At 50.1% G+C, this 24,988-nt stretch overlaps 1 protein-coding gene across 4 annotated transcripts in view; it reads right to left on the bottom strand.

The window, feature by feature from the left end:
* The window catches only part of BIN3 (bridging integrator 3), a 41,025-nt gene that overhangs the window by 6,094 nt on the left and 9,943 nt on the right, over nt 1-24,988 (bottom strand). For 2 of the 4 annotated variants that reach the window (XM_080370400.1, XM_080370401.1), the window contains exons 2-7: nt 23,790-23,838; nt 16,751-16,791; nt 16,071-16,132; nt 12,088-12,224; nt 11,752-11,792; nt 1,977-2,118 (exon numbers count right to left, since the gene is read on the bottom strand). In XM_080370400.1, the coding sequence (XP_080226526.1) occupies nt 1,977-2,118; nt 11,752-11,792; nt 12,088-12,224; nt 16,071-16,132; nt 16,751-16,791; nt 23,790-23,838 (472 nt within the window). The remainder of the gene's footprint in view (nt 1-1,976; nt 2,119-11,751; nt 11,793-12,087; nt 12,225-16,070; nt 16,133-16,750; nt 16,792-23,789; nt 23,839-24,988) is intronic. The other 2 variants (XM_080370399.1, XM_080370402.1) reach the window with 1 other exon arrangement.

Raw genomic sequence — 24,988 nt, 5'->3', positions numbered from 1 at the left:
GGGACCCAAGTGACCACTAATGGAACCTGGTGGGACCCATGTGATCATCCAATGGAGCCTGGTGGGACCCAAGTGACCACCTAACGGAGCCTGGTAGGACCCAAGTGACCACTAATAGAACCTGGTGGGACCCATGTGATCATCCAAAGGAGCCTGGTGGGACCCAAGTGACCACTAACAGAGCCTGGTGGGACCCAAGTGACCAGCTAACAGAGCCTGGTGGGACCCAAGTGACCAGCTAACAGAGCCTGGTGGGACCCAAGTGACCACTAACAGAGCCTGGTGGGACCCAAGTGACCAGCTAACAGAGCCTGGTGGGACCCAAGTGACCATCCAATGGAGCCTGGTGGGACCAAAGCTCTGACCCTGGTAAGCCATGGGACACCTAGAGAGGCTGCTGCAGAGATCATGAGCCAGCCACTCTTCTCCCCTTCAGAAGAACATGGACAAAAATCAGCCCCAAAGCTCAGTCAGGGTGGAGAACATCCCCAGCCACATCCATGTCCCCTCGCCCTGCGATTCCCAAGAGCATCGCCAGAGGATCCTGCCCCCACCGTCGTCGTCGCCCGTGACCTTCAGCTCAGCGTGTCCAACTGGCTTCTTTAAACAGAAGCGTGGGGAGAAAGGGAAATGTCTCTGAGATGGTGTGGAAAAGGGCAGGAGGGGGTGGGCTGTGAAATATTAGACCGGTTCAAGTCTGCCACTTAATCCTGGTGCCATTCCGATGGGAGGGGGGTGCGGGAGAAAGCCGTCGAGCCGAGCCCAGCCGCGGCGCCGGTCCTGCTCCCTGGGACAGCACGCCGGAGGGATGGCATGGACAAAGCTCCGGGCTGGCAGAGCCTTAAATCATATCAGGCTTAAGTAGGTCTGAGAGGCAAATGAGCAAATTCATCATCTGCCACGAAACAAGGAGCGTTTAAACTCCCGGGGTGGAGCTCACGTGGGGCACCAAACAGCAGAATACTTTGAGCAAACAGCTCTGAAGGGAAGATGCAAATTTGCAGCTCAATAAAAATACCTGGATGAGATTATGCTATTATTTCCCATCAAATCTGTGGACCTCTCGGACGCCCCAGGTTCAGGACTGCTTAAGGCTCCTGCAGGTTTTAAGCTCAGTTAGTTAAGATCTTTTTTTTTTTTTTTTTTTGGGGGGGAGGACTTAGATCACACAGAAGTTCATTAAGGGAAGAAAAATTAAATAACTAAAACCGGCTTAATCACCACGACAAAAGCATTCACATTTTTCCAGCCACAGCTTTAGTTACTGAGGCTAAGCAATGTAAGCTGCTTACTATTAAATCGGAGGTCTCTTTTGTTAAGGCTGATAGGGCTATTCTTTAACACAAAACTTAATTTTTGTGGGGAAAGTCATCAGAAAAATACATGTTCTTTGACGCCGAAAAAGTCAACTGTTCCTTCGAGGATCAAGCAACATTCTGCAGGAGCGACAGATTTGGGGGAGAAATGCTGGTGAAGATTTAATATAAGAAAAAAAAATAATAATAATCATGATTTCGCTAAAATTCGGGAGAGAGAAAAGAATCTGGCAAAGCTTCCTGTTAACCAATTACTGCAATTTTCCAAGACTAATTTTTGTAACAGGTGGCAAACACAAAGCCTCAAAACGCTCTGATCTTCCCCTCTTCCCACCCAGCTGCTTGCTCGGACACGGAGGTCAGGGGGAAATCCCCTACGCATCGACTTCAGCGCTGGCCGCTCCCCCGAGCATCCCCAGCTCCCGTGGCTTTTGTTCCATTTTATTTTGGAAAACTGGCTCTCTCCCTTCACTGAGTGCTCTAACTCACATTTCTGTTAGCAAGCACCCTACGTGGCAATTTTGCATCAATAAAAGACATGCTCCCAAAATGTTATATTCCACGGGGGCTTGGCATGGATGTCAAGCACCAAGAGAAAAGCTCTTCCCAAGTTTTCCTGGTGACCCTACTTGAGTTCTGGGGCCGTGAGCATCTCAGTACCTGGTGCAGCTTGGCAAGGACGGGTCCAGTCCTCTCCTTCTCCTCGTATTTCTCCACCTTGGACTGCAGGCGCTTGTAGTCCTGCAGCGTTTGCTCCCGTCTCTTTACTGCCATGTTCAGGCTGGGGAACACACTGCTGAACCTGGTGAAAGGATGGGAAGGGCATTAGATTGGGATATCTTGGTCGGATGCAGCATCCAAGGCAACTTCCCAGCCAAAAAGTTCCCAGATAATTCAGGATTCAGACCAAAAACACCCAGGGGTTTAAACAAAGCCCGTTCCAAAGAGAAAAGCTTTTGCTGCAATCTTCCAGGAGACTGGAAGAAATGATTAAGTTTATATATAAAGATTTGCAAAGCCTTGCCAGGGTACAGTGTTTGAGAGGACAGCGAGAAGCACATGCTTGTTGGGTTTTTTTGTGAAGGTCAATTCATGTGTCGAAGGGTGTGTTTTTAAATAATAATAATAATAATAAAAAATGAGCCAATTTTGCAAAGCCTGCTAAAAGTACTTTGAAGGTCCCAACCTGCTTCTGACTTCTCCTTCCAGCCCTTATGCTTTTACCATTAGTTCTTTATTTTTAACAGTTTTCCCCCTCTCTTCCAGTTGCTGTGTTCAAGAACACGGAGAGCTGCCTTATCTGGGACGGGGGACGGAAGCTGCTGCAGAAAACAAAGCTGTTAACTCCACCGTGCAAAGCAAAGAGAGAAAAATAAACAATTTCCCCCCATATATAGTCAGCTAATGTGGTATTTCCCCAACACCGTGTCTGGAAACGGAATGAGCAGGCAGGAGTTGAATCAAAAAGTCCAGGAAAAATATATATGAAGTGCAAAATAAATTTTAACTGCAGCGACTTTTGCTTTTCCGAACGATTCCTAGGGTCGCAAACCTCAGCCTGCCGTACAGCAAGGCTTGCCCAGCTGAAGAGGAGCTCTGTACCCCACACAGAAGGATTAACGGCAGCCAACAATTAGCCAGGCTACGGGAAGATTCATATTATTAAAATGTGTTACAAATTGAGGAAACATGAACATCTGACGGTGAAGACAAGAGAGAATATTTTTGAACATGACAGAAGAGGGAGAGCCAGAAACTGGAGCATTGCTCGTCTCCCAAATTTCAGTAAATCAAATTATACTGGCAGGGACTGCGCTGGTGCTGGGCTGTGGGTTCATATGAAATGGGTCATGCTACCTCTGGATATATTAATTTAATCTCCACACATTACAGGGTCATTCTGGGGGGCCAAGGCCAGGAACCAGTCGTGAAAAAAATGTATCTAAACAGCCTGGTGATGGTTTTTACTTCTGAGAGGCAAGCGAAGAGCTTTCTGATCTCTTTAAATTGAAAAGAAAAAAAACAACCCTAACCCTATAATCCAGGCTGGGGGGCACATTAGCAAAAAGAAAACCAGAAATCTCACTTTACGACTGTAATTTGCTTTGGATGTAATCAGATGCAGGGCTAACACAGAGCCATTGGGGTTCAAACAAAACCACGGGCGTTCGCAGCCCTGCACAGCCACTCCATCCCCTATTAAAATCTCATTTTCCGCCGCTGCGCTCACCCCGGAGGGTGCTAATGTGCCAGACCGGCGGGTGCAGAGGCAAAGCTTTTGTCCCCTGAGCCTTTTTTTCAACCAGTTTGCAAAGGGCAAACGCCAGAAGCGAGGGAGAAGGGTTTGTTTTAGTACGAATTTATGTTCAGGCGTTTGTGTTCAAGCATCCCCCACCGAACCAGTGACGCGTTCCTGCAACGCCGCCGGCTGAGGATAACCAGGGCCAGCCCGCGCGCGGCCAGCAAAGCTCTCATGGGCTCACCCGATGATATTCTCCCTCCGACCCAGACTATCGCGAGAGACTGTCGCAGCTGGGGCTGTGGCACGAGGAGCGACCTGCAAAAGTCATCAGGGAGCTCACCCAGCGTCACCCTGCCGCCCAGCTGCCCGCGCGCGGATCAGATGCTGCTGCCCTGACATTGCTTTTTATGGTAACCTTCACACACGGCTCCCCGTTATATTGAAATGCCGCGGTGGCTTACACGTCCTGGCCGCGTTGGGCTCCAAGCAGGGACTCACCATCTCCTGGGCTATGGCTGGCTGCTAAAATATCTCCTCCCTCTCCATAAGGGCCAAAAATATGCTGTGAGAGGGCTAGGGAAATAGGGATGGGCAGTAAGGACTGCACGGAGGAGGGGAAGGGGTACCCGGGCGGAGAGGTCTCCTCGGTGTAACAACACAAGCGTTCTTTGGCAACAGAGCACGCTTAACGGCAGCAGCTTGAGGTTGCAGCTTCTGCAGAAATTTCTCCCAATTATTAACAAATTGGCAATGGAAAGGATGGATCCCACCAGGCCAGAGGCTCTCGGCTCTATCTTTGTCCTATATCCCCGACAGGGGGAGGTTTGGCAATGGCACACAACCTCGTACCTCTGTGCGTCGCATCCAAGAGCAGGGCAGGAGCGAGCTGCAGCTCACTCAGGCTGATGGGGGCGAACACGCTGCTCCTCCACAACCTGCCTCCGAGCCTGGGAAACATGCGAGGAGGTGGCCTGGGGCTGGGAAATCCTCCTTCCCCTGGTCTGCAGGGAGGCTGTGCACCAAATGCTGAGCTGCGGCCATCCTTCCGGGGCTGCCAAGCCACCAGCGTGGCCTGGATGTGGCCACCGCTGCCCGCGCATCCATCAGCTCTTGGAAAAGGCTTATCAAGAAGATGCCTCAAAAAAGCTGAGCCTTGTGTCGGTACCCAACACCAGCTTTGAAACGGTGCTTTTCTGATGGTCCGGCTTTCGAGTCCTTTCTCTTACACACTCCCTCACGCTCGGCACCTCCACGGTGCTCGTACATTAAAAGAGCCACGAGACACCAGAGAATTAGCACGCAGCCATTTACATCTTACAAACTCGCTACCGCAGGGGAAAAGCGAACCCTTTAGCTCAGAAATATAGCAAGAGAGAATGCAGAAGACGATCAGCGAGACAGTTTCCATTTACTTTGAAGTTAAAGCTGGTTTTAAAAAGGAAAAAAGGCTGGATTTTTATTCCCCCCCCCCTTTTTTTTTTTGTTCCCAGTACCAACTCAGTGCAATTTCGCAGCCCATAATGGAAGGACACTGTACTCCAGCAGCGCTTTAAAAAAATATCTACAGCGCTGGATCTGAAGAGGCTGTTACTGTGTAGGCACAGCAACTACTGTCTCACAAGGACTTTTAATGCATAGATTATACGCTGCATTTCAGAGGGGGAAGGGGGATGGCTCAGCTCCACAAGCTGCCATTAACACAACGCATCACTCCCGCTCCTGGATCCAAAGCCGGGCTGGCCTGGGGAACTGGAAAGGAACATCAGCATTAAGTGATGGGTTGCTGAGGGATGTGCCCAGGGGGCTCAAACCACCCTCCTGAGATGCTCGAGGGGGTTTTAAGGGCTGTGAGCAGCAAAGTTGAAACCTGCTTGAGTGCTGGAGTTTCTCCTGAGCAGCCACAGCCGAGTAGCGAGGTGTGGCGTGGGGATTTCTAAGTCTAAACCCTGCGTGGCAGCTGAGGTTGCTTCGGTGCCGTGGTCCTTCACCGCTGGCACCACCAGGAAGGACTTGGCCAGCTGCGGCTCCTCCAAACGCCACCAGCGTGCCCGACCCAGCTCTCCCAGTGCCAACCAAGCTCTCCCCATGCAGACTGAGCTCTCCTCGTGAGTCACCTGGTTTAATTTTCATGCAGGATTAGCTCAGCTCAAGCAGGGAAGGATGCTCCTTCCTTCTTGGACTGATCTGGATTGAGGCGAAGCTGCCTCTGGCACCTGAAGGAATTACTCCGCCTGAATTCCCTGTTAACCCAGCAGCTCTGAAACTCCCCGGGAGTTCAGAAGCAGGTTTCTCGCCCATGCTGCAGTCCTGCCCGGCTTTTTCTCCCCTGTATACACGGAAACACGATCTCAAGTCAAGTGCCAGGGGTGGTAAACACTCATGAAGGGTGATAGAGAGATACGGGCTCCCGCCACTGCCAAGTTATTCTGATGACTTAATAAATTTCACTGCATTTCACATGTCACCCCAGTGTCTTTGCAAATATCTCATGCATGTTATTTACAAATGCTCCTCATGGAAAGCCTGGCAGAAAGGCCGTCTACAGAGGCTCCAGAAGCTGCTGCCATCCACAAACACATCCCTCAGCTTCCCAAGCCCTGCCAGAACAACCCCACAAGGATCTCAAGTCTTTTCCAAAGCCTTTGGCTAAGCATCGCAAACCCTCCTGGCAGCCGTGGCACCAGCAGACAAGGGACAAGGACCATCATCAGTGCCGCGGGTGGCGAGCAACATCCAAAGAACATCAGCCACTCTGGATGTCTGAACAACGAAACCCAGAACGACAGCACTTTAGCAAGACCAGGGAAGCCCCACAAGCAAACCTGGGTCATTTCACCCATGGTGGAACGGGGACAACGATCTCTCCTGCTACAAAGTGCTGCAAGAAGTGCGGGTGAAAAGCCCTGTAGCTGGTGCGGGTATTTGTTGATAAGGCCAGCACCATCCTTCCTCATACGCTCCACCCAGACCCTGATTTTGTAGGGGATGAGAGGGTCTGACAGCCGTAACCGCTCACAAATCCCCAGGACCGCCCTCTGTTACTCAAGACTTTCTTTTTTTTTTTTTTTTTAATACAAAGCAAAGAAAACTGAAGCCGACTTAAAAAGAAAACGTGGTGGGTACGGTGCTAAAAACACAGAGTGGGAGCGAAGGTAAAACAGCAGCACAGGGCATTAGAGCCCCCGCCACAAAAGCAGCTTGCAGAATAAGCTGCCGTTGTTCCCTGTCACTTTTTAGGCAAGGCTGCTGAGCGGGGATTACAGTACAGGCGGCTTAAGAGGAGCAGGTGAGGGGAGATACACAGGGATAACTAAAAGAAAATACAAATTACTATCTCCCCGCTGCTGGGCGGGGGAGAGGGGGAATGTACTGGTGAACTCCTCTTAGGATGACAGTTTAGCCTTGGAAAAAAAACATAAATCGCTGGATTCTCTGAATTATAAATCATGTTGCCACCTCGTCTCCGCTCCAGCCTCCCTTCAGCTTCCCGTAATTAAAGGACAGAGCTGGAGAGACACTGCCACGGAGGATAAAAGTGCCACCAGGATTCCCACTGCAGCCGGATTCATTCGCTAGTCAGCCCAGCTGACAAGTCTGGTGCCTTGAAGATTGAAAACTTCTCTCCCTCTCCAGTGGGAGGCTGCCGGCAAACCCGGTGAGCAGCTTGTGGCAAGGATGCACAAAGAGTGGGACCATCCCATCACCTCCCTGCCTGCAGCAAGGTCCCCGAGCATCCCACCTCCTCCTCTCCCTCTCCACCCCCGATGTATCCCCAGTGCTCACCCTGCGGCTTCCTCCAGTCCCCATTTTTAGCGTCAGCAATGCGAAAGAGGTGCTAGGGCTTCAGCTCAGGGAAAAATAATAGTAAAACCTTTATTTCTCCCTGTTTGCCAATGTCTTGACCGCTCTCATTGGCAGCCCCGTGAGCTGGACTAGGCTGGCATGCACATGCGCTCTTCCCTACGGTATTTTAAGGACAAGCGGTTGGATAACGAAAGCAAAAGGAAGAGGACAGGATCTACAGCTGGCACCGGACAGGGGAAAAAGGAAGAACAGAGCTGGGAAGCATCAGACGCAAAAGAAAGTGACGGTGGATGAGATGAGGAGGAAGTTTGGAGAGGCCCGAGGATGGCTCAGCGCGAGGCCAAAGCATCTGGGCTATGTTGGGGGATGCCTGCCATTCCTCAGCCCGTGCCCACACGTCCGTCGTGGGCCCGTCCACCCACCAGGAAGGGGGAAATTAAAACCAGCCCTTCCGACCAGAGCGAAAAGGAACAGAAATGAAGATGACGGTACAAAAAAGCAGCGAGCTGGGGATTAGGCTGAGAGCCCCGCGCGGCGGGAGGGGGCCAGGCAGCCATGTGGCTAGCTTTGTGCACGAAATCCTCATTAGGGGCTCGTTAAGGACATGAAAGCGGCTTTTCCTGCTTCCGGTCCCGGGTACCCCTGGGGCTGCTGGTGGCCGGTTATCTGCTTCGGCTGCCGGCGAGGAAATGCAGCTCCAGGGTTCATGTTAATGGCAGGGGTGTGGGAAGAAGACGACGACCCCCCCTCCCATGCTTGGTGGATGCCAAGCACCGGTTGCTATCGCTGGCAGATATTTGCAGACATCCAGCTCTAGTTGAATTTCTACATCAATCTGCTGCGAACGGCTCTTGGGATTGTACCTCTGGGACCTCCCATTGCGCTGACACCCAGCCCGGGCTGATGGCACCCAGCCCGGGTTGATGGCACCCAGGTGGCAATGCCCACTGTGTCCCCCCTGCCACTGCCTCTCCCCATCCCGCAGCAGCTCCTCGGCTACAGGAGCAGGACCGTGCTCCAAGCCAAGGGGGTGGTACCGTACCGGGGTGACCACAACATCCCGATGCCCAGGGAGGTTCAGACAGCTGGAGTTTGTTAAACTGAGACCCTGCGACACTGAAAATCGGTTCCAAACGTGAAAAGCATTAAAGCCCGTGAATCTCCAAACCACCTGGCTAATTTAAGCTGCTTCCTTCCTTAAATACTGACACACAATACGTTAATACTAAGATGACAGTACAGAGTCTATCACCGATCCCCAATCCAGCCAATACACCTCGCTGCTCACCCAAGCCGGAGTGAAGAACTGGAAGAGTGAAGTAAAAAACAGCTGTTTTACTTCCCCCTTGCCCCAAATTCACTGATGTGGTGTGAATTTATGCAGGCATCTCCCAAAGAGGAGAGCAGATCCCTCCCGACCTTTCCCAGCCATCCCAGCTCCCTGCCCAACCCAAACGCTGAAATATGCAATATTCTCACCAGAGCTTTGCTCCTTCCCTGAAGTTAAATGAGTGATTCCCAGCCAAGGGCTTCTTGGGGCTCAAAAAGCAAAACTCTGAATAACCCTACATCCCCAGAAGCAGAAGGGTTTAAACAATACGAGCCTCCACCCCCCTCTAAATCTACTACTGCTTTCTTCTCCATGGTTCAACAAATTCTACAATATTTGTCGGAAACCTACTATCCCTGGACAACTGAATGGAGATTTTACTGCACATGTGCCTCTGATTACGCTATATTACCACTAATGATAATTGCCTGGATTATACTTATCTGTTTCTTTGGCTAATAAACCATAAAAGACCACCAGTGAAGATGTAATAAAGTGCAGCTGTTGTAGCAAAAGCCTTTTTCTAGGTCAAAGCAAGTTTGGGAGAGGCTAGGGAGGACTGTCTCTGCGAGGGGAAGCAATACCTAACTGGAAATAAGAAGAGCTCCTCAAGGCAGCTTTCATTAATCTGAAACTTTTATCCTAGAAATGTTGCTGGGGTTTATCTGCCAGCAGGACAAGGGGAGGTGCAAGCTCTGCATTTCTCTCCTGCATCTCATCAGCTTCAAAATGGACCCTTGGGCTCCTTAGAAATGTTCCTGGCTGCACGACTCGGCCATGCACGTACCTACGTTCGCGGAGAGTCGGAGAGAACGAAAGGAACATTTTTTCGCTCAGCATGGAGATGCAGCCTCTCCGAGCATGAAACATAAGCTGTTTAAGAGCACGCAGCAACTGTTTGCAGGTGCCAAAGGGCAGGAAGGGGGAAAAAAAAAAAATTACCATATTCAAGTCCAATGGAAATTTAGGAAGTTGGAGAGAATTGCCAAGACTGGAAAGCAGCCAGGATGCTGAAGTAAACACCCTTACATTTAGCTAAGGACCAGACAGATAACCGGCGAGTTCAGCGTTACACCTTGTGAGCTGAAACCTCTTGGCGAAAGTGCTCCCGGGCACCGCACCTGCACCAGGGAGGAACAAACCAACGGCCCCTGTGTCCTGTAAGACTCCACTATTCCCCCAATATTTCCCTACGGCAGGAATAATACAACGGGATCTTGCCCAGCTGCCTCCAACCTGAAGCAAGAGGAAAGGGGGACTTTCCCCTTCTGCACCATTCGTGCTACAGCAGCATCTAGAGCACCCTGAGCCAAACGCTGCACGAATGCAGAATAAAGCATCAGCAAAGTGGAAATGGTTTTATGATCTCAAATTAACAGCCCCATACACTGCCCGGGGTTTAAAACACGAAGCAGGGTTTGCCGGGAAAGGTATTATCCTTCATCAACTAGCACAAGTTGGGGAGGAAAAAAACCACCACGAAGATTTCAGAGACACAAGCCCTTCTTCCAATTTTAACAGAATGCTGGAAGAAAAAGTTAATGTATCTTTCATGAGGACAATCTAGATAATAAGCAACACAATTCCACAGAACAAGCCTGGGATTTTTTTCTTTCTTTCTTTCTTTCTTTTTCTTTCTCTCTCTTTTTTTTTTTTTTTTTTTCCCTAAATAATCAAGAATTTCTGGTTGTAGATAGATGACCAAGGTGAAACTTGAGTCACCAAACATCCCCCGAACAGAAACACACTGTAACCTCATGTGCTAAGCGGTATATGAGATTTTACTTTCAGATTTGGGCAGAAAACAACAACTTAAAAAAACCCAAACCACCCTGTGTCAAACCTAAACTAAAATTGTTATTCAGCAATTTGCAACACTTACTGTCATATTAAAGTAATTTTATTTTATTTTCGCTCGCTTGCTCTGTTCTTGTAAGAAAACAGCAAATCTCAGGATTTCAGAAGGCATTTGGTATCGCAACTGAAGCACTCCTTAAATGTTTCGGGGGTACAGCCTGCGACACTGGTTACGGCTGCTAATGCTGGTGGGAAGGGTGCAGACGGAGGGGACTTGCACCAGGTTGAGACCCAGGGGACAAAATTGCTGCGGTGCCGAGGCATGACTGGTACTGATGCACCGTACGGCACCAGTTAGCAAGGAACGGGGAGGGGGGGGGAACCAGAAATCTGCTACCAGAACAGCACTGTCAACAGCTCCAGCTCTCGCTCTCTGCTAAGGATTTCATTCCAAGCTGTGCAATCTGTGGACGGGCACAGTTCAGAGCCAGGTCCGGCTCCAAACCTCCCCTCCTGGTGACAGGGTGGCTCTCGGCGTGACTCAGCAGCGGGCTCCCCTCCACGTGCACCCCAGGCTGACCCTTCAGGCCACGCGTGGTCTGAAGCTTTTCCCGCAGAGGTTTGCAAGCCTTTCCCCAGAACCTGAGACATCCCATCCTGGGTCAGTTATCAGTTACGGGTCTTTTTCTGCCCGTACTTCGCACCTGCTCACTGCGGAGCTAAGACAGCTCTGCAACGTCTCTTTCTTTCCTGCACGGATGTATGATTTATAAACGTGAAAGAACTTTCACTGGAAGCAAGCTTTTGTTCAAACAAGCGAACGCTCACCACCCTGGCCTGGATGGCACTGTCCGTGCCTGCTGCCCGCAGCAGAGCTCCCCAGCCGATTTTTCTCCAGCTGTAGCAATGTGTTGGTAGTAACCAACACATGAATGGAGGGAAGTTGAAGGTTTTAATGCATTCCACATTACTCATCTCTGGTGTTCTTTAAAGTCCGGAGAAAGGCACCTGGCAGGGTGAGACACAAAAGGGCTTCACCCTTGTCACAGAATGGGAGTATGGACTCAGCCAGACCATCCCACCCTTCCATGCCCCAGCTGTAAAGCAAGGAGGATGCGATTTTGTCACAGGGATGTGAACTATCACCTCTTTAGAAGGGTTGGTTTCTAACCCCACAACCACTCTTTCCATGATACACAGCCCTGCAGTACACAGTTATGACAAACGCTCGATATGGCTCATAAGACAATGTTGGTACTTACTTTTTCAAAGGCTCTATGACTGTCTTTTGGATCTGATTCACCTGTCGAAAGCAAAAGGAATGATTATATGTCAGGCTTGTTGAAAAAGCCCGTTTGCACAATGATACATTTGTACGGTGCCTACCATAGGATGGCAGGAGCTTCAACCACAACACCCTTTAACCGAAAAATAGAAAATTCATCCCATGTGCTCGGGGTGAGCTGAAATCCCCAGTACAACCAGAGTCAGAAGAAGAGTAAGGTTATAGAGAAACTCACGTGGGAAGCATCTTGGAGACGATGACAAAAAGAGAAGGACACCCTGGTCTCCCCTTCTTCAGCCAAACCCACACTCACCTTCTCCTGGTTGAAAGAGTCCATCCTCTTCATCGCTGTGTCGAAGGCCATGACCATCTCCAGAAAGCCGGGCTCCTGCTCACACAGGGGGTTAGACAGCAGGTCGGAAGAGATTTTGACGGCCGACTTGGACATGGCTGTGGGAAACAGGAGCATGCAAAGGAAAGCAGAGAGGGTCACGTCTCAGCGGCTGCCTGGTGGGACAGCCACACAACCCCGGGTGGGCACCTGCATCTACAAAGGGCAAAAATCAGGGACTTCAGCCACCAAGGCAGGGGGTTTAGCACAACTTTCCAGGAAGATATTCACTGGTAGTTGAGTGAAAAGAAAGGAAGAGCCATCAATTCATTCACAGAGAACTGTTTTTATCTGTTAAGTCTGAACCACTCTGATGTATGGCTTGTGATGTTGCCAGAAATAATACCAGACTAACAAAAGCACTGTTCTCTTAAAAAAAATGTAGATGGGATTTTTATACGTCTTTTCTTGACAGACTATTAAGTGTCACTCTCAGTCCCACTACAGCTCTTCCACAAGGAGGAAAAAAAAAATCACAGTCCATTAAGTCTTTCAAATGGCTTCACAAAAATATATATTTGAAGTGGATTTAGTGCTGGTGGAAAAGGACCAGACTGACAGGACTAGAAGACGAGGTTTCTCTTTCAATCTCAAAATAGGCACTACACAAGAAGCAGGGACACAAGCTGGCTAAGCACTTTTTCTGCCCGTGGAGATGAACCCCACAAGCCAGGGGAAAATGTAAAGGCTGAAGCCTCTTCAGACCCTGAGACTGCCACAAGAAGTCCAGAAACACGACGTCACACTCTCACGGGCTTCAGTTCCTCCCTCGCTGAGCACTTCTGCTTGTTTTCCATCAGACATCTCTCTTCCTATCCAAACACTTTGTCTTCAAAGCGAAAATTAAATCCCTATGACAGGACTGCTAAAAAAGAGCAAGAAAATAGCTAAGGTACAGAACGGAAAAAAAGATTTATAAAAAAGCAAGCATCAATATAAATGGGAATAAAGGAGAAAAAAGAAGTCACGGGTACTAAAAAAAAAAAAAAAATGTTCTTTTTCGTCAGCACTGTTGCTGGAAGTTATTCCAGTTTAAGATCAGAAAGCCAGATGCTTGAGCCGTGCTACAGATGAGCTTTGGAAAGACTCCTACTGTACTCATTCAGATAGTAAAAGTTAAAGTCATCTGAATAATGGGGCTTAAGATCATAAATCAAGGGGTTAAACATTCTGATTTAAAGGTTACACACAATTATACAGAGAGCTCAGAAGCTAAATAGCTGGGAAGCTCAATGCAGAACGAGATGCTGACTACAGAATAACAAAGCTACCGTATCCGTCTATTATCCAAACATTAAGGGTTTAGGCATTTAAACCTTTAAACAGATGGGATATAATCCATATGTGTGACCACATCTGAGGAAGGATTTGTGCCAAAACGGGACGGAGTTAAGAATGGCAGAACTCCTTCAGCTGGAAGAAAAATTAGTTTCCCTTCATCGGGAGAGAACTGTAAGCGTTCTGTAGCGAGGGGAGCTGCTGTGAGCACCGGGGTCACACCGGGAGGCCAGAACCCGGCGGGGGCGGGGGGGGTCAGGCACATTCGGCCAGATTTTGGGCCAGAGAGTTCCCCTGCACCACTGACCTCACCTGTACGGCTCCGAAAAAGCAGCCGTGGGGGGCTGTGTGTCCCCACTGCTGTGCGGGGAGCCGGGACCCCTGGAGGGCATCTCCGGGTGCCACCTCTTCAATCCAAACTCAACAGGCACACTGCTGACATGGGATGGGAGAGGAAAGCATCGCCTGCCCCTCAGGGTGGGCTTCGGGAGGGTCTGTTAAGGTGCTTTGCTCATGAAGCACGTGAGACGCGACTGCAATTAAAGGAGGCACTTTTAGAGAGGCACTGCTTGTTTGAATCGCGATACACAAGTAGTGGAGAACAGTTTGGCTCTCTAGAGCCAACGGTGATCCAGTGGGTTACCTGCGCCTCATTTCAAAAGAAAAGCTTTTCTCTCCGATTAAAGAACATCCTCCTGCTTCTCAAGATCCTGTTTTGTTTGGAAAGAGGGTGGGGAAGGAGGTTAACGACCTTCAGCCACAGTACAGAGAGTGCTGCTAATAACCCATACCCTGTTCCCAGCCACGCTGCTGCAGCTGGCAGAGCAGCGGCCGAGCCTCACAGGAACATTTTCGTCCAGACGGAGGAATCGGTCTCGTTCCGAGTCTTTTTTGGCAGAAGGTGGAGACTCAAGCCACCAGGTCCAGTTTGCTAGGGAGTGTTTGCAGGCAGCGAGTAAGCAGCCCCCTCGGCACAGAGGTACACTGGAAGAAATAAAGACGCGCAGGAGGACACAACAACGCTGCTGCGCTGCCATCCTCATCGGATACGGGGGCCAGGTGTTGGCTGAGCGAGCACGGCCATCTCCTCGTGGCAAAGGGCACTGCCAGGTGAGGAAAGCAGTCCTCAGCACTCGATCAGATCTACCTCCTTTGCCTTCACCCATCCCTCACCACGCCACATTCAAAATCTTCCCTTACACTCATGATTTCATGCCTTTAAATGAGAAATCAGATCTTACTGGATCTGGCCAAGGCTCATTTGTGACTCTGCCATGTAGCAGAACGGAAAAAGAAAGTCCTCCCACAGCTCCTCTGGGACTTGAAATGCTCCATATAAACAACGCCCACTGCAAGGGAGGGGAGGGGAATCCTTAACAAGGAAAAACTTACCAAGGATCCCTGACAATGACCAGAGTCCCCAGAAAGGGCAATTTTCACCCTGGAAAGGAGTCCTGGCAAGCGCTGGTTACTGGTGCCTTTCCCACCACTCGCCCTGTGCAAGCACACGTACGTGCCAGCACCGTGCTGGGAAGGGTGGGAGCGCGCGGGCAGGAGCTGGGATCCATGTTTACGTCTGGCAATATCCGAGCGCGCACACACACATACACCCAGGTGAAGGTCTGTATCATGGGAAGCCCAGCGTTTGCCAGCCCCTCGCTGGCAAAGCAGCCAGTGGGGCTCCATCCCACTCCCCTGCCCCTCTGCGAACCCAGCTCCCACGAGATGAGTGTTGGACCAGTCCAGCCCACACCTGTTTGCGCTGGTGCATCTGCCTTGGCTCCGGAGCTGTGGGGGCCCGGTACAAATAGGGACTACTCCAAACCACATGCTGAGAAAAACCATCTGTGTTTAAAACAGCTCTTTGCTGCATGTTTCTGCAGGCTGCCCTGCTCGGTTTAATAACCGGCATCCACCGAATCCACTTCTCCCAGCTGCCCTCCACCAGACTGCTCCATCTCCTCTCTCCCATCTTGGTTTAAAAGCCTGCCGTGCAGGCAGCAGCGGGCAGCTGCGGCGGTACACGCAGAGATGACTTGTTTATTGCTTCCTACATCGCCCACTGCCACGAGGTCAAGCCAAAGCAAGCAGCCACCGAGGGAAGAAGCAGGGTTATTCCTGAATGAGAGCTGCTAGGTCAGCAGTTCGGACGCAAAACACACGCAGCGATGCCTACGTGGTGCTCTGCAGACCCCCCAAAGCCTCGTCCCACCTTCCTTTGGCTTCAGCCAGCGTAAGATGCCTTTGACTGAAGTAGGTGACTATGCTCGACACAATAGGCTCAGCTGGATACTGCTCCTGCCTGTCTAACGTGAGAACTGGCATAATTGCTCCTATTTTTCAGCTGCAGAAACCGAGGCAAAGAAAAGAAAGTGACTTGTCCAAGGCCACACAGCAAGCCGCCGCTCAAGAGACAGGGACCAAGCCCGTAACATACTTTCTGTTCCCTTGGTTGAGATACTGCTCGGCAGCCCTCATGCAGATGGCCTTGTAACTAAGCAAACTGAGTGGGACTGAGATCTAGATTTGTTTTCCAGACTTGTCACAGATTACTCATGTGATCTTGAGAAAGTCACTTCATCTCTTTGTGGCCAAGTTCACAGTCTATGTATCCTACAGTCACATACCCAAGTCTGCATCTGTGCTTTTCTTCATATCCTTCTGAAGTTTTTTGGTCTGATCTTCCAATCTGAAAGATGGGAGAACAAGGCAAAGTCTGAATCTTGGAAAGAAACAAACTGAAGTGTATCATACGTGCAACAAATCATTTACGGGCTGAATATGCTGGCTTCTGTTGTGAGTTAAAAATATCCAGGCAAGGCTCTATGAAGTTCAGTGCTGCTCAACCTTTTCTGGTTGTTTTCAGATGGTTTTCAACTTTTTCAAGTTGGTGATCTCTTATTCAAAGTCACATATTTCCTTAAGTCCTCACACTTGCCACAAATGGTAAAGCCAAATGCTTCCAGATGATAAGTGTGAGCTTATGTGACACAGTCAGTATGGTAAAACCAATATTTGTCCTCAGAGGTGTTGAGCTGTTCGGTGACCCCACAGTTTTCTAGCAGTTTTACACTTTTTACTTCAGAGTTGCCATAATCTGCAAACCTCAACCCCACTGCAAATACTTCTTAGGCCACCTTTGAACACCCAGCCACCAGGGAAACTCTGAAGAATTAGAAATTACAGGGCAGTGAGTGATTTGCTGGGAAGAGCATAACTGGCTAAAATTTCCTGGGAAGATGCAATGAGAGGGCACAACAGAGAAGTATGCTACTGTTCCTGTTTTACCGGTGTGGTTGATACTTACTGCTGAAGCTTTCCATATTCCCTTTCAAAGTCCCTCTCCACCTGCGGAAAGACGAGATGGAAATCAGCTCAAAGGTACCGCAGCAGAGCCTGGAGTGGCAACGACCTGGGCAGGGAAACCTGTCCTCGGGAAATGCCTACGTGAACCCTGGGAAGCATAATGGGAGTTACACTTCAAAAGTAAATGAAATCTTGGTTGGTTTTGTTTTTTTTTTTTTTCCTCCAGACTCTCTTAGAGCAAAAGACAGTGCCACCAACTGCGTCAGCTCATTCCAAGGATGTGCTCCAGCACATGAATTGGAAGCTGACGGAGTAAATGGGAATGCCTTAAAAGCAGAGAGATCGCAACTTAGCACGCACCGACACAGGCGCCCACAGTCAGCTCGGTGCTGGCAGGGGACGAGCCCGCTTTCCCTTCCCGAGGCATGATCGTCCCAGGAGCTGAGAGGAGCCGCTTCTCCTCCAGCAGCACGCCGCAGAGGTGCCCTGCGGTGGCTCTGCCCGTGGCTGGCTGCCAGACCCCCACCCAGCCGCTCTCTCCTTCCCCATCCCTCAGCAGGATGGTTCTCCTCCCCGCAGCCCCCTCAAGCCATTGCTGAGCCCTCCGGTCTCCGTATTATTTGCCCCCTCCATAGGCTCCTTCTCCCTGCAACAGTTCCCTCCGATGAAATCCTTCAGCTGGAGCAGCGGTCCGAGTGGACTGCGACACCTCGCCAAGGGAGGAGAAACCTGCGCTGGCGAAGAGCGCAGAGCTCAAGAACAACCTTCTCTTGGTGCTACATCAATGACTGCTTCCTCCTACTTGCTATCTGGCAGCAAATCTCCAGCGATACAAGATATTTTAAGGAACTTTCTTTCCATGCTGACTGTTTTAACACACGCTTAAACATTCATTCCACACCTCGTCGACCAAATAAGCAAATGGATTTCAATTGACCAGCCAAGAGTAAATACATGCGCTTTTGTTGTCATGGGATCAAAACTGGGTTCATTTCTGTTGTCAAGCTACTCCACTATTAAGGAAATGCTAAGTGTTGCAAGCAGCCAGGACTAGAAGGATCCAAAGGTTTGTTCCAAATCTTCATGCTGTCCTCGGGATTTCAAACCCAGGCTTGATGTAACAGTGTTATGTGAAACCAGAACACTTAATAAAGACACTTGCTTTTCAATCAAAACTGCTATTAAAAGACCAGTATTTTAAGACGGAGCCCAGTAATCCCAGTTTTCTTGAAACCTCCTTTTTTAAATATCTTTCTGGTCTCTGCTTTCAGATAGACTTGAACTACACAGTGACACGACCAGCCCGATCTGAAGGCAGCCGGTGCCCGGCGCAGCAAGCGTGCCCCATCCCCAACGGACAGCTGTCCACACCATCAGCTCCCACCATCCGGGGGATGCATGCTGGCTCTCCCTGCTGATGAAAAACCTCCACCCAGCTCCAGCTCCCTTTTGTGCTGCTAAAAATGGTCGCTGAAGAACAGGCATGGAGCACTGTGGGGGCAGCTCACACGACTTCTGCCTGGTTCACAGTTCTGCAGAAATCCGCAGCAGCTGGTGCCTGGAGGTCAGGTAACCAGCACGTAGTAAAAATCACCCTCAGTTTCTATGGCTGTTCCGGCTGCTAAAATAACCAGGGAGTATTGCGCTCTATTTATATGCCTTATGTGTGAATTGTTTTGGTTGCAAACCAGAGAGGGTCAGGCACGACTCAAAAATATGTCCTTTGAAGGCTGGTGGTATCCTTCCCCTGGCACGGAGCTCCAGCCCTGTCCGCAGGAGACTGTTGGGAAGTCTCTCCCTGTTTGGGAGGCTCTTCCTCGTGTCTGCTCAGCAATCAGTTCCTCCAAGAACCAAAGGTTTTGGCCACGAAATGAAACCACCTGCAAAAATTAACAGTATCGGCCCCTTGCGTTTTGCTGTTAAGATTCCCCCGTTACTGTGCAATGAGCGGGGGTGAGCAAAAGGCGTCGCTGCCTGACGGCAAAACTTCCTCCCCTGCAACCCTCCAGGTGATGTGACCCCCCAAAAAAATTTTCCAGGGCTTCCAAGCTTCCCTGAAAACACCCAACCCAGTTTGCCTGTGTGCTTTCTACAAACGATCGAGGTGAATCTACAAGGCGGCACTTCAGCTGCCCGGCCTGACTCACATCTCCAGTGCCATCTATGCAGAGACAGCTGCCCAAGGATTGCTCTTATTTTTCACGCCCACCAGTAGCAACTGGCTACCAGTCATCACAGTCTGCAGGCTGATGTAGCCCTCCCAGTCATCGCTGCTCTCCTTTGCATCGCAGGAGCCCAGCGGTACCACGCAGGCAGCAAGGAGCAGGGCTCCCCACGCACGAGGCAGGCGAGACCTGCTCTCACGTGCTCCCACCGTGCAGATTCGCAGGCAGCAAGCGATCGGCGGATCCGAGGCGTGCAAGGAGGACAAGCTGACAGCAAGCCAAGTACATTTTGCAGAGTACACAGTAATTCCCGCTCCCGGTAGCTATCATCAATGGCCACACATACCCGACACTTACGGCAAAAGGCTATGGATTGGATTATCACGTTAAGAGTAACGAGAACAAGAAGTACAGGCAAGAAAATTACAATATCCTGAAGGGAAGTTTCCGTAATATTAAAATAATCCCACTTCTCTGCAGCCTCTTTCTGAAAACCCCAAATCAAAACGAGTTTCTGTACTGAACGCTTTTTCTTCTAGGCATACGGGCTAGTTAATGCAAGATCGCTCATCTCTGGGTTTTTACTTAAATCTACATAAAGAACGATGAGTTCTTAAAAGCATTGAAATAAAACGACGTTCTTCTTTTTCACCCAGTTATTTTTGTTTGCAAACACCGGGCCTTCCACCTGCGATAACATCCCTCCTGCTTTAAGGGCAATATCATAATCGACACCATGGTTACAAGGCAACAAAGCAAGACCAAAGCCAATACTACAAAGAGATGGAAATAAGGAACTGTGATGAACCTTCTTATTCCCCTGAGGTTAATTTCTTTTCCTGGAGGAGGAGGACTAGCTGATTTTTACATGTTCCAGTGGTCTCAGCTTCTTCGTGGGTCTTGGGAAAAAGAGGAAAGCTTATGCTTCCTCCTCCCTCCTCTCCAAAAAAAAAAAAAAAAAAAAAAAAAAAAAGAAACCCATACAATTAGGCCAAAAATTGTGCTATAACCTGGAACTTCTGCTGAGCTTTTGCCATCCCATCAAGCAAGAGGAGAATTGGAGGCAAGCAATGTGGGTGAATATTCGCTCTGCGTCTGACAGCAGAGCTCCTGCGCCACGGAGTGCCGGTGTATCTGGGCCTTCACCACCCAGCAAGCTCTCCAAATCCCCACCTCGTGAGAAAGCTTCCGAGAAAGGCTGCTTGGGTGGCATGCTGAAAATGAAAAAGGATGCACCTCTGAGCCACAGAGACCAGTTACATCCTGCTAAAGATGGAAGGAAGAGCACGCAAATGAGTAAAAAATGATTTAGCTGGTGTCACTTGAGTTCACCCCACCACTTCTGTGACATTTACTCCATTATTCTGGGATTTCCAGCTCACTGGTGGAGCCTAATGGAAAGGTGCTGACGGCCGGCAGCTGCAGTGGAATCCTCCTGCTCATGGAGCTCCTCCATCCGACATCCCTGGGGAAGGCAGAGCTGCTGGGATGAGTCAAGGAAGGGAGGCTTGGCAGGTGTGCGGGCCCACAGCTCAGGTCTGCGCTCCCTGCCAAGCTGACTCACCCAAGGTTAGCCAGCAAGGAGGAGGAAGGCGAGAGCCATCTGAGTCAGCCCAGGCCAGCGTGCAGCTGGGGGAGGGAGGGAAGGGGTAAAACCTGGGTGATGAGAAGGGGTTGTGCACTGGGTTGCCCCATCCCAAGGGCTGGCTGACTCCCCCAGCTGTTGACTTGGCTCCATGCTCCATGGGGATGCACGGCTGGCTCTTCTTCCCCGCTACCTGCCGGCTCAGATAACCCAAGCCCCGGTGAAGAGCAGGGTACAACCTCGGGGTGATGCAGATGAACTTCAGCAAGCTGGAGCTGCAAGAGAGCTTGGAAGACAACTATAGCTCTGGTTCCAGCATAACCTCTGCTCGTACCGAAGTTGTCCTGGGGGGGAGAAGAACATCTCCGCCAGAAGAGGCTTCATCACTGCATCAGATTTGAGCAATAAACATTCTGCAGAGAGATATAATTCTAACAGGTTTAACTCCTATCACTGGGCATTAGTTTAATTGGGCTGTATTACTGTGTCCTCTGTGGCTCCGCTGACAGCAGGTCCTCTCTGAGCATTAGATCCTCCCACCCGGCTCCTGGCCTCTCGGCAAGCCCGGTGACAGCTGCTCTTTTCAGGGGAGAGATTATGCTGTCTGGAATTGGATTTGCCCAGGTTAAGGTGGAAACAAAGCAGAGGCACGTCTGGGGGGTGGGAGATCACTTCAGTTCACCAGCCAATATTTTCTACGGGGGTTTCCTTCTACCTGAAGAGCTAAACTGCGGCTGACACTGCCCTGCTTCAAAGGCTCAGCAGCGAGTGGGCATAGGGAGTCATGACTAATTCCCACTGCAGCCTGGACAAATTGCTCTTCAGTACTGCTGCCGCCCTAGATTTGACACCAGCCCCAGCATCGTTTCATCAAGAAAAGAAAAAAGGCTCGCTGGCGAGCTACGGGATTCTCCCCTCTCCTGCGCTCCAGTTACATGCCTCACGGAGAGCCAAAGTTAGATCCGAACAAATGCGCTTTTTTTTTCTCTCCAACCCCCCCCCCTCCTCTTTTGTGGTCCAATCTCTGTGAGTGGGAGATCCTCTACCCACAACCACTTCCCTTCTGATCGGCTTGGGATGCAGCCCTGGAGATGCCACACCTTCCCACTTCCTGCAGCGGGCTCCAGAGCCCAACATCTGGAATATCACAGACCTTGGCTGCTACCGCTGTTCCCAAAAGCCCGCACAGATGGAGCGCCTCAGCCTGCAACTGGGAGGTAAAGTTAGGGGCCTCGAGCTCGCTAAAGCTACAAAGCAGTCCCCATCACTTCCACACCACGACGCTGAACGCCTTGCTCCCAGGGGAGATCCGTGGTTTCCTGTCGTTTGTTCTTCTTTGAAGAGCTGCACTTTACACTTACTGTGAGGTTGCAAAGCTTTGGGCTTCCTGTTTTCTGCTTTCCACGTATCTGCTGCCTGCCTGGAGAGTATCGCCATCGTTAACACAAGGCAAGTGGAAGCCATTTAAAAAGCGGCATCCAACTCTGAGCTACCGAGTCGTTGACAAAAAAAACTTGATGTTCTTCTTGGGGGAGCTGAGGAAGATAGGGAAGGAAGGAAGGAAGGAAAGGGAAAAGGCCTGGAAACACTCATGCTGCTGAATGAACCTCTGCCTGCTGGATATTCTGAGCTGTTCTATTTAATACACACACACACACACACACACATATATATATATATATATATAAGCAATGCCTGCCAACTGCCTCAGAACAGCACATTCCAGCAGCTCAGGGGAAGGCAAGCTCTCAGAGGTGCAACCATTCATCTGCATGGAGCCCGAGCTCCTGCTGCAGCTCAGGGACGGCTGATTTCAGCAGCAATGGAGCACGGCACAGGGGAACAAGGTCTCTCCGACAAACCCCTTGCAACAGCAAACACAGCAGAAGCAGAGGGAAACCAGCAAGCGCTGGCAAGAGGAAAAAAATATAGTCAGCTCAGATGTGAGAATGGGTGGGATGGAGACGACCAAGAAAGCCGGCCAAGACACCCAAAGCTGCAGAGCAGTTGGTTCTTGTGACAGCCTGGAAGGACATCGGTGTTGGAAACACCAGGAAAGTGGACAGGAGGCAAAATCCCATGAAGAGAGGCAACGTGGGGGCTCCTGAAATGAACTGGAAGAGGTGTGAAGACCTGAGGCTGGGGGGCTGCCTCCCCCGGGGGACCGCAGACGGCAGCAGGTCATCAGCCCCTGGAAAAAGGGCAGCTGAAGAGATGCAAAAACCATTGAGGAATTTTATCAGCCCTTGCCTTCATCGCCTGCCTGGCTTAAATTTTATACTGACAGTTTGGAGCTGTTACAGAAAATTGCTGCTCTATGACAGCAGACAACTACCAAATCCTTTAAAATAAAATATGACAATCAAGCCATCAAGGGAGTGGCAGAATTAGCCCTCTGCCTCCAGGGGAAAATGTCATGTCCCAAGGAGAAACTGCCCTGTAAACACAAATGCCCACGCATCCTGAGGAATTAGCCGTGATGAGTGTCCCAGAGAGGAAGGATCAGAGATGTTAGTCTGTTCAAGGGATTAGGTCACCAATGCCGTTATAAAGACAAGGTCTCCACCGTGCTCGCTGTCGGGGCTCTTATTTTAGAGCAGGTATGCAGGTTAGTTTTCAGGGACAGCTACTGTGAGGTCCCACAGCTTTTTTTGCACAGGACAAATGCAAAGACAATCTGCTTAAGAAAGGAAAATACCACAGCCAGCTGCAAGCAACAGCACTTGGGATAGGAGTCTCAAATACATGAGAATACAAAATGCTTTTTTAATTTGCTTTTAAAGCAAATGCTGTGCAGCACAAATTAATTCACGCCCGAGCACTAAGCATCTCAGCTTATAAGCCTTTCTTTGGAAACAGTTATATTCAGCGATCTGAACCACTCCTCCTCCTCCATCTGCTCAGAAAGGATGAACAAACAAGCCATTGCTGAAAGAAGGAAGGAAGGAAGGAAGCCCGTTCAGCCATCTCCGAGGAAAACTGTGCCAGACCAAAAGAGCTCTTCCCCTCACCCCACTCCCCCCCCCCCCCCAAAAAAAAAAGAAAAAAAAAAAAAAAAAAAAAAAAGAAACAGATCCCAAACCAAAATACTCTCCCTGGTTGGGGCTCCCCCTCACTCCTCGCACGAGGAACCAAGCGCTGGTCACACGCGGCAACAGGTTCTGCTCGCTCACATCTCCCTCCCACGCGCGCGCACACGCTCGCAAAATGGGACGAGTCAAAGTGCCGGCTTGACTCATCAGCCACATGATCAAAGGCTGGATCTAAAAAGGGGGAACTGGTTTACTCACTGTCTTGGGTACAATCTGTTTCTTGGGCTGCCCGATCTTGAACGGTATCCTGGAAAAGAGAGAAGAGGGAAGGTGTAAGCAAGCGATGCTGGCCTCAAGCAGCCCAGCCCCGCACGTCTCGTCCTCGGTGATGGGGTTTGGGGTGAGCAGGGCTTCTTCCCGGGGCCACAGCACCCCTTTCCGTGCAGCATGCTCCCCCTCCGAGAGCCAGTGTCTCCCGCGAGGTCAGCACCTCCGTCGCCGGCTGCAGCACATCCCTTTCCCCACCCTCCCACCACCCCGGGAAGGCAAATAAATGCAAGGGATGCTCCAGGCACTCCTGGGCAAAATGAACTGCTGAAGAGCATTGCTATGTTTAAAACCAAATCTGAAGGGGAGGGAAGAAAAAAAAAATAAAAACCCCACAAAAATAACAAACCTGTAAATATTTAGAAAGAGGATATTAAAAAAAGTAACAACGCAAGTGTCTGGAGCTGTGAGCTGCTTCAAAGGATTTCTCTGATACAACAGCTGTAGGAGCAGCTCACCTGCCAGCAGAACAGCCTTCATTCTTAAAATCTTTAATATGGTTGCTAGTAAAATCTGGGTTACCTGAATGATTTTTCCCCATGCGAGCTAGCTCAAAGGTGAAGAGTACTCAAAATAAATTACACAACACATGTAAAGATGGCTGGGTCAGATGGTTACAGCCACGCAGCCCTCCTGAAAATAATTGAATTTCTTTCACCTATCAGTATAATGAAAATCCAGGAATTCAATTGCTGTTTTCAGTGTATTTGATTAAGTTAAAGAGGTGCTGCTTGGTTAAAGCGTCTCATCCAAAATCTCTCAACGTTTTCTGCATCATGCTGTTTTAACTAAAAAGCAAAAATTGGTCTCGTCGTGAAACGCAAGTATCTTTTCACAGAGATGCCTCAACTAGAGCATGCCTGAGGCTTGGCAGCATCAGCATCCCATCCCAAATCCACCCCAGGCGCTTCTTGGGAAGGTGCCCGAGTCCCCTTCTGGACCAGTCCAAATTCTCACGCTGCTACCAAAAGTCTAAGCTAATAAGACGTGTTTTAGGACTCTGGCTTGGCCACCGGTCACGCTGCCCCCCAGGCTGGCTTTTCTCACCGCCGGGCAGCGCACACATGCCTGGTTCTCCGTTAGCTTCTCACCAGCTTTACTTAGAAGTTCCTCCCCACCAGTGCTGCTAC

Source organism: Falco punctatus (assembly GCF_963210335.1).
Source record: "Falco punctatus genome assembly, chromosome: 20".
Lineage (NCBI taxonomy): Eukaryota > Metazoa > Chordata > Aves > Falconiformes > Falconidae > Falco > Falco punctatus.
This window is presented reverse-complemented; position numbering and strand designations above follow the sequence as displayed.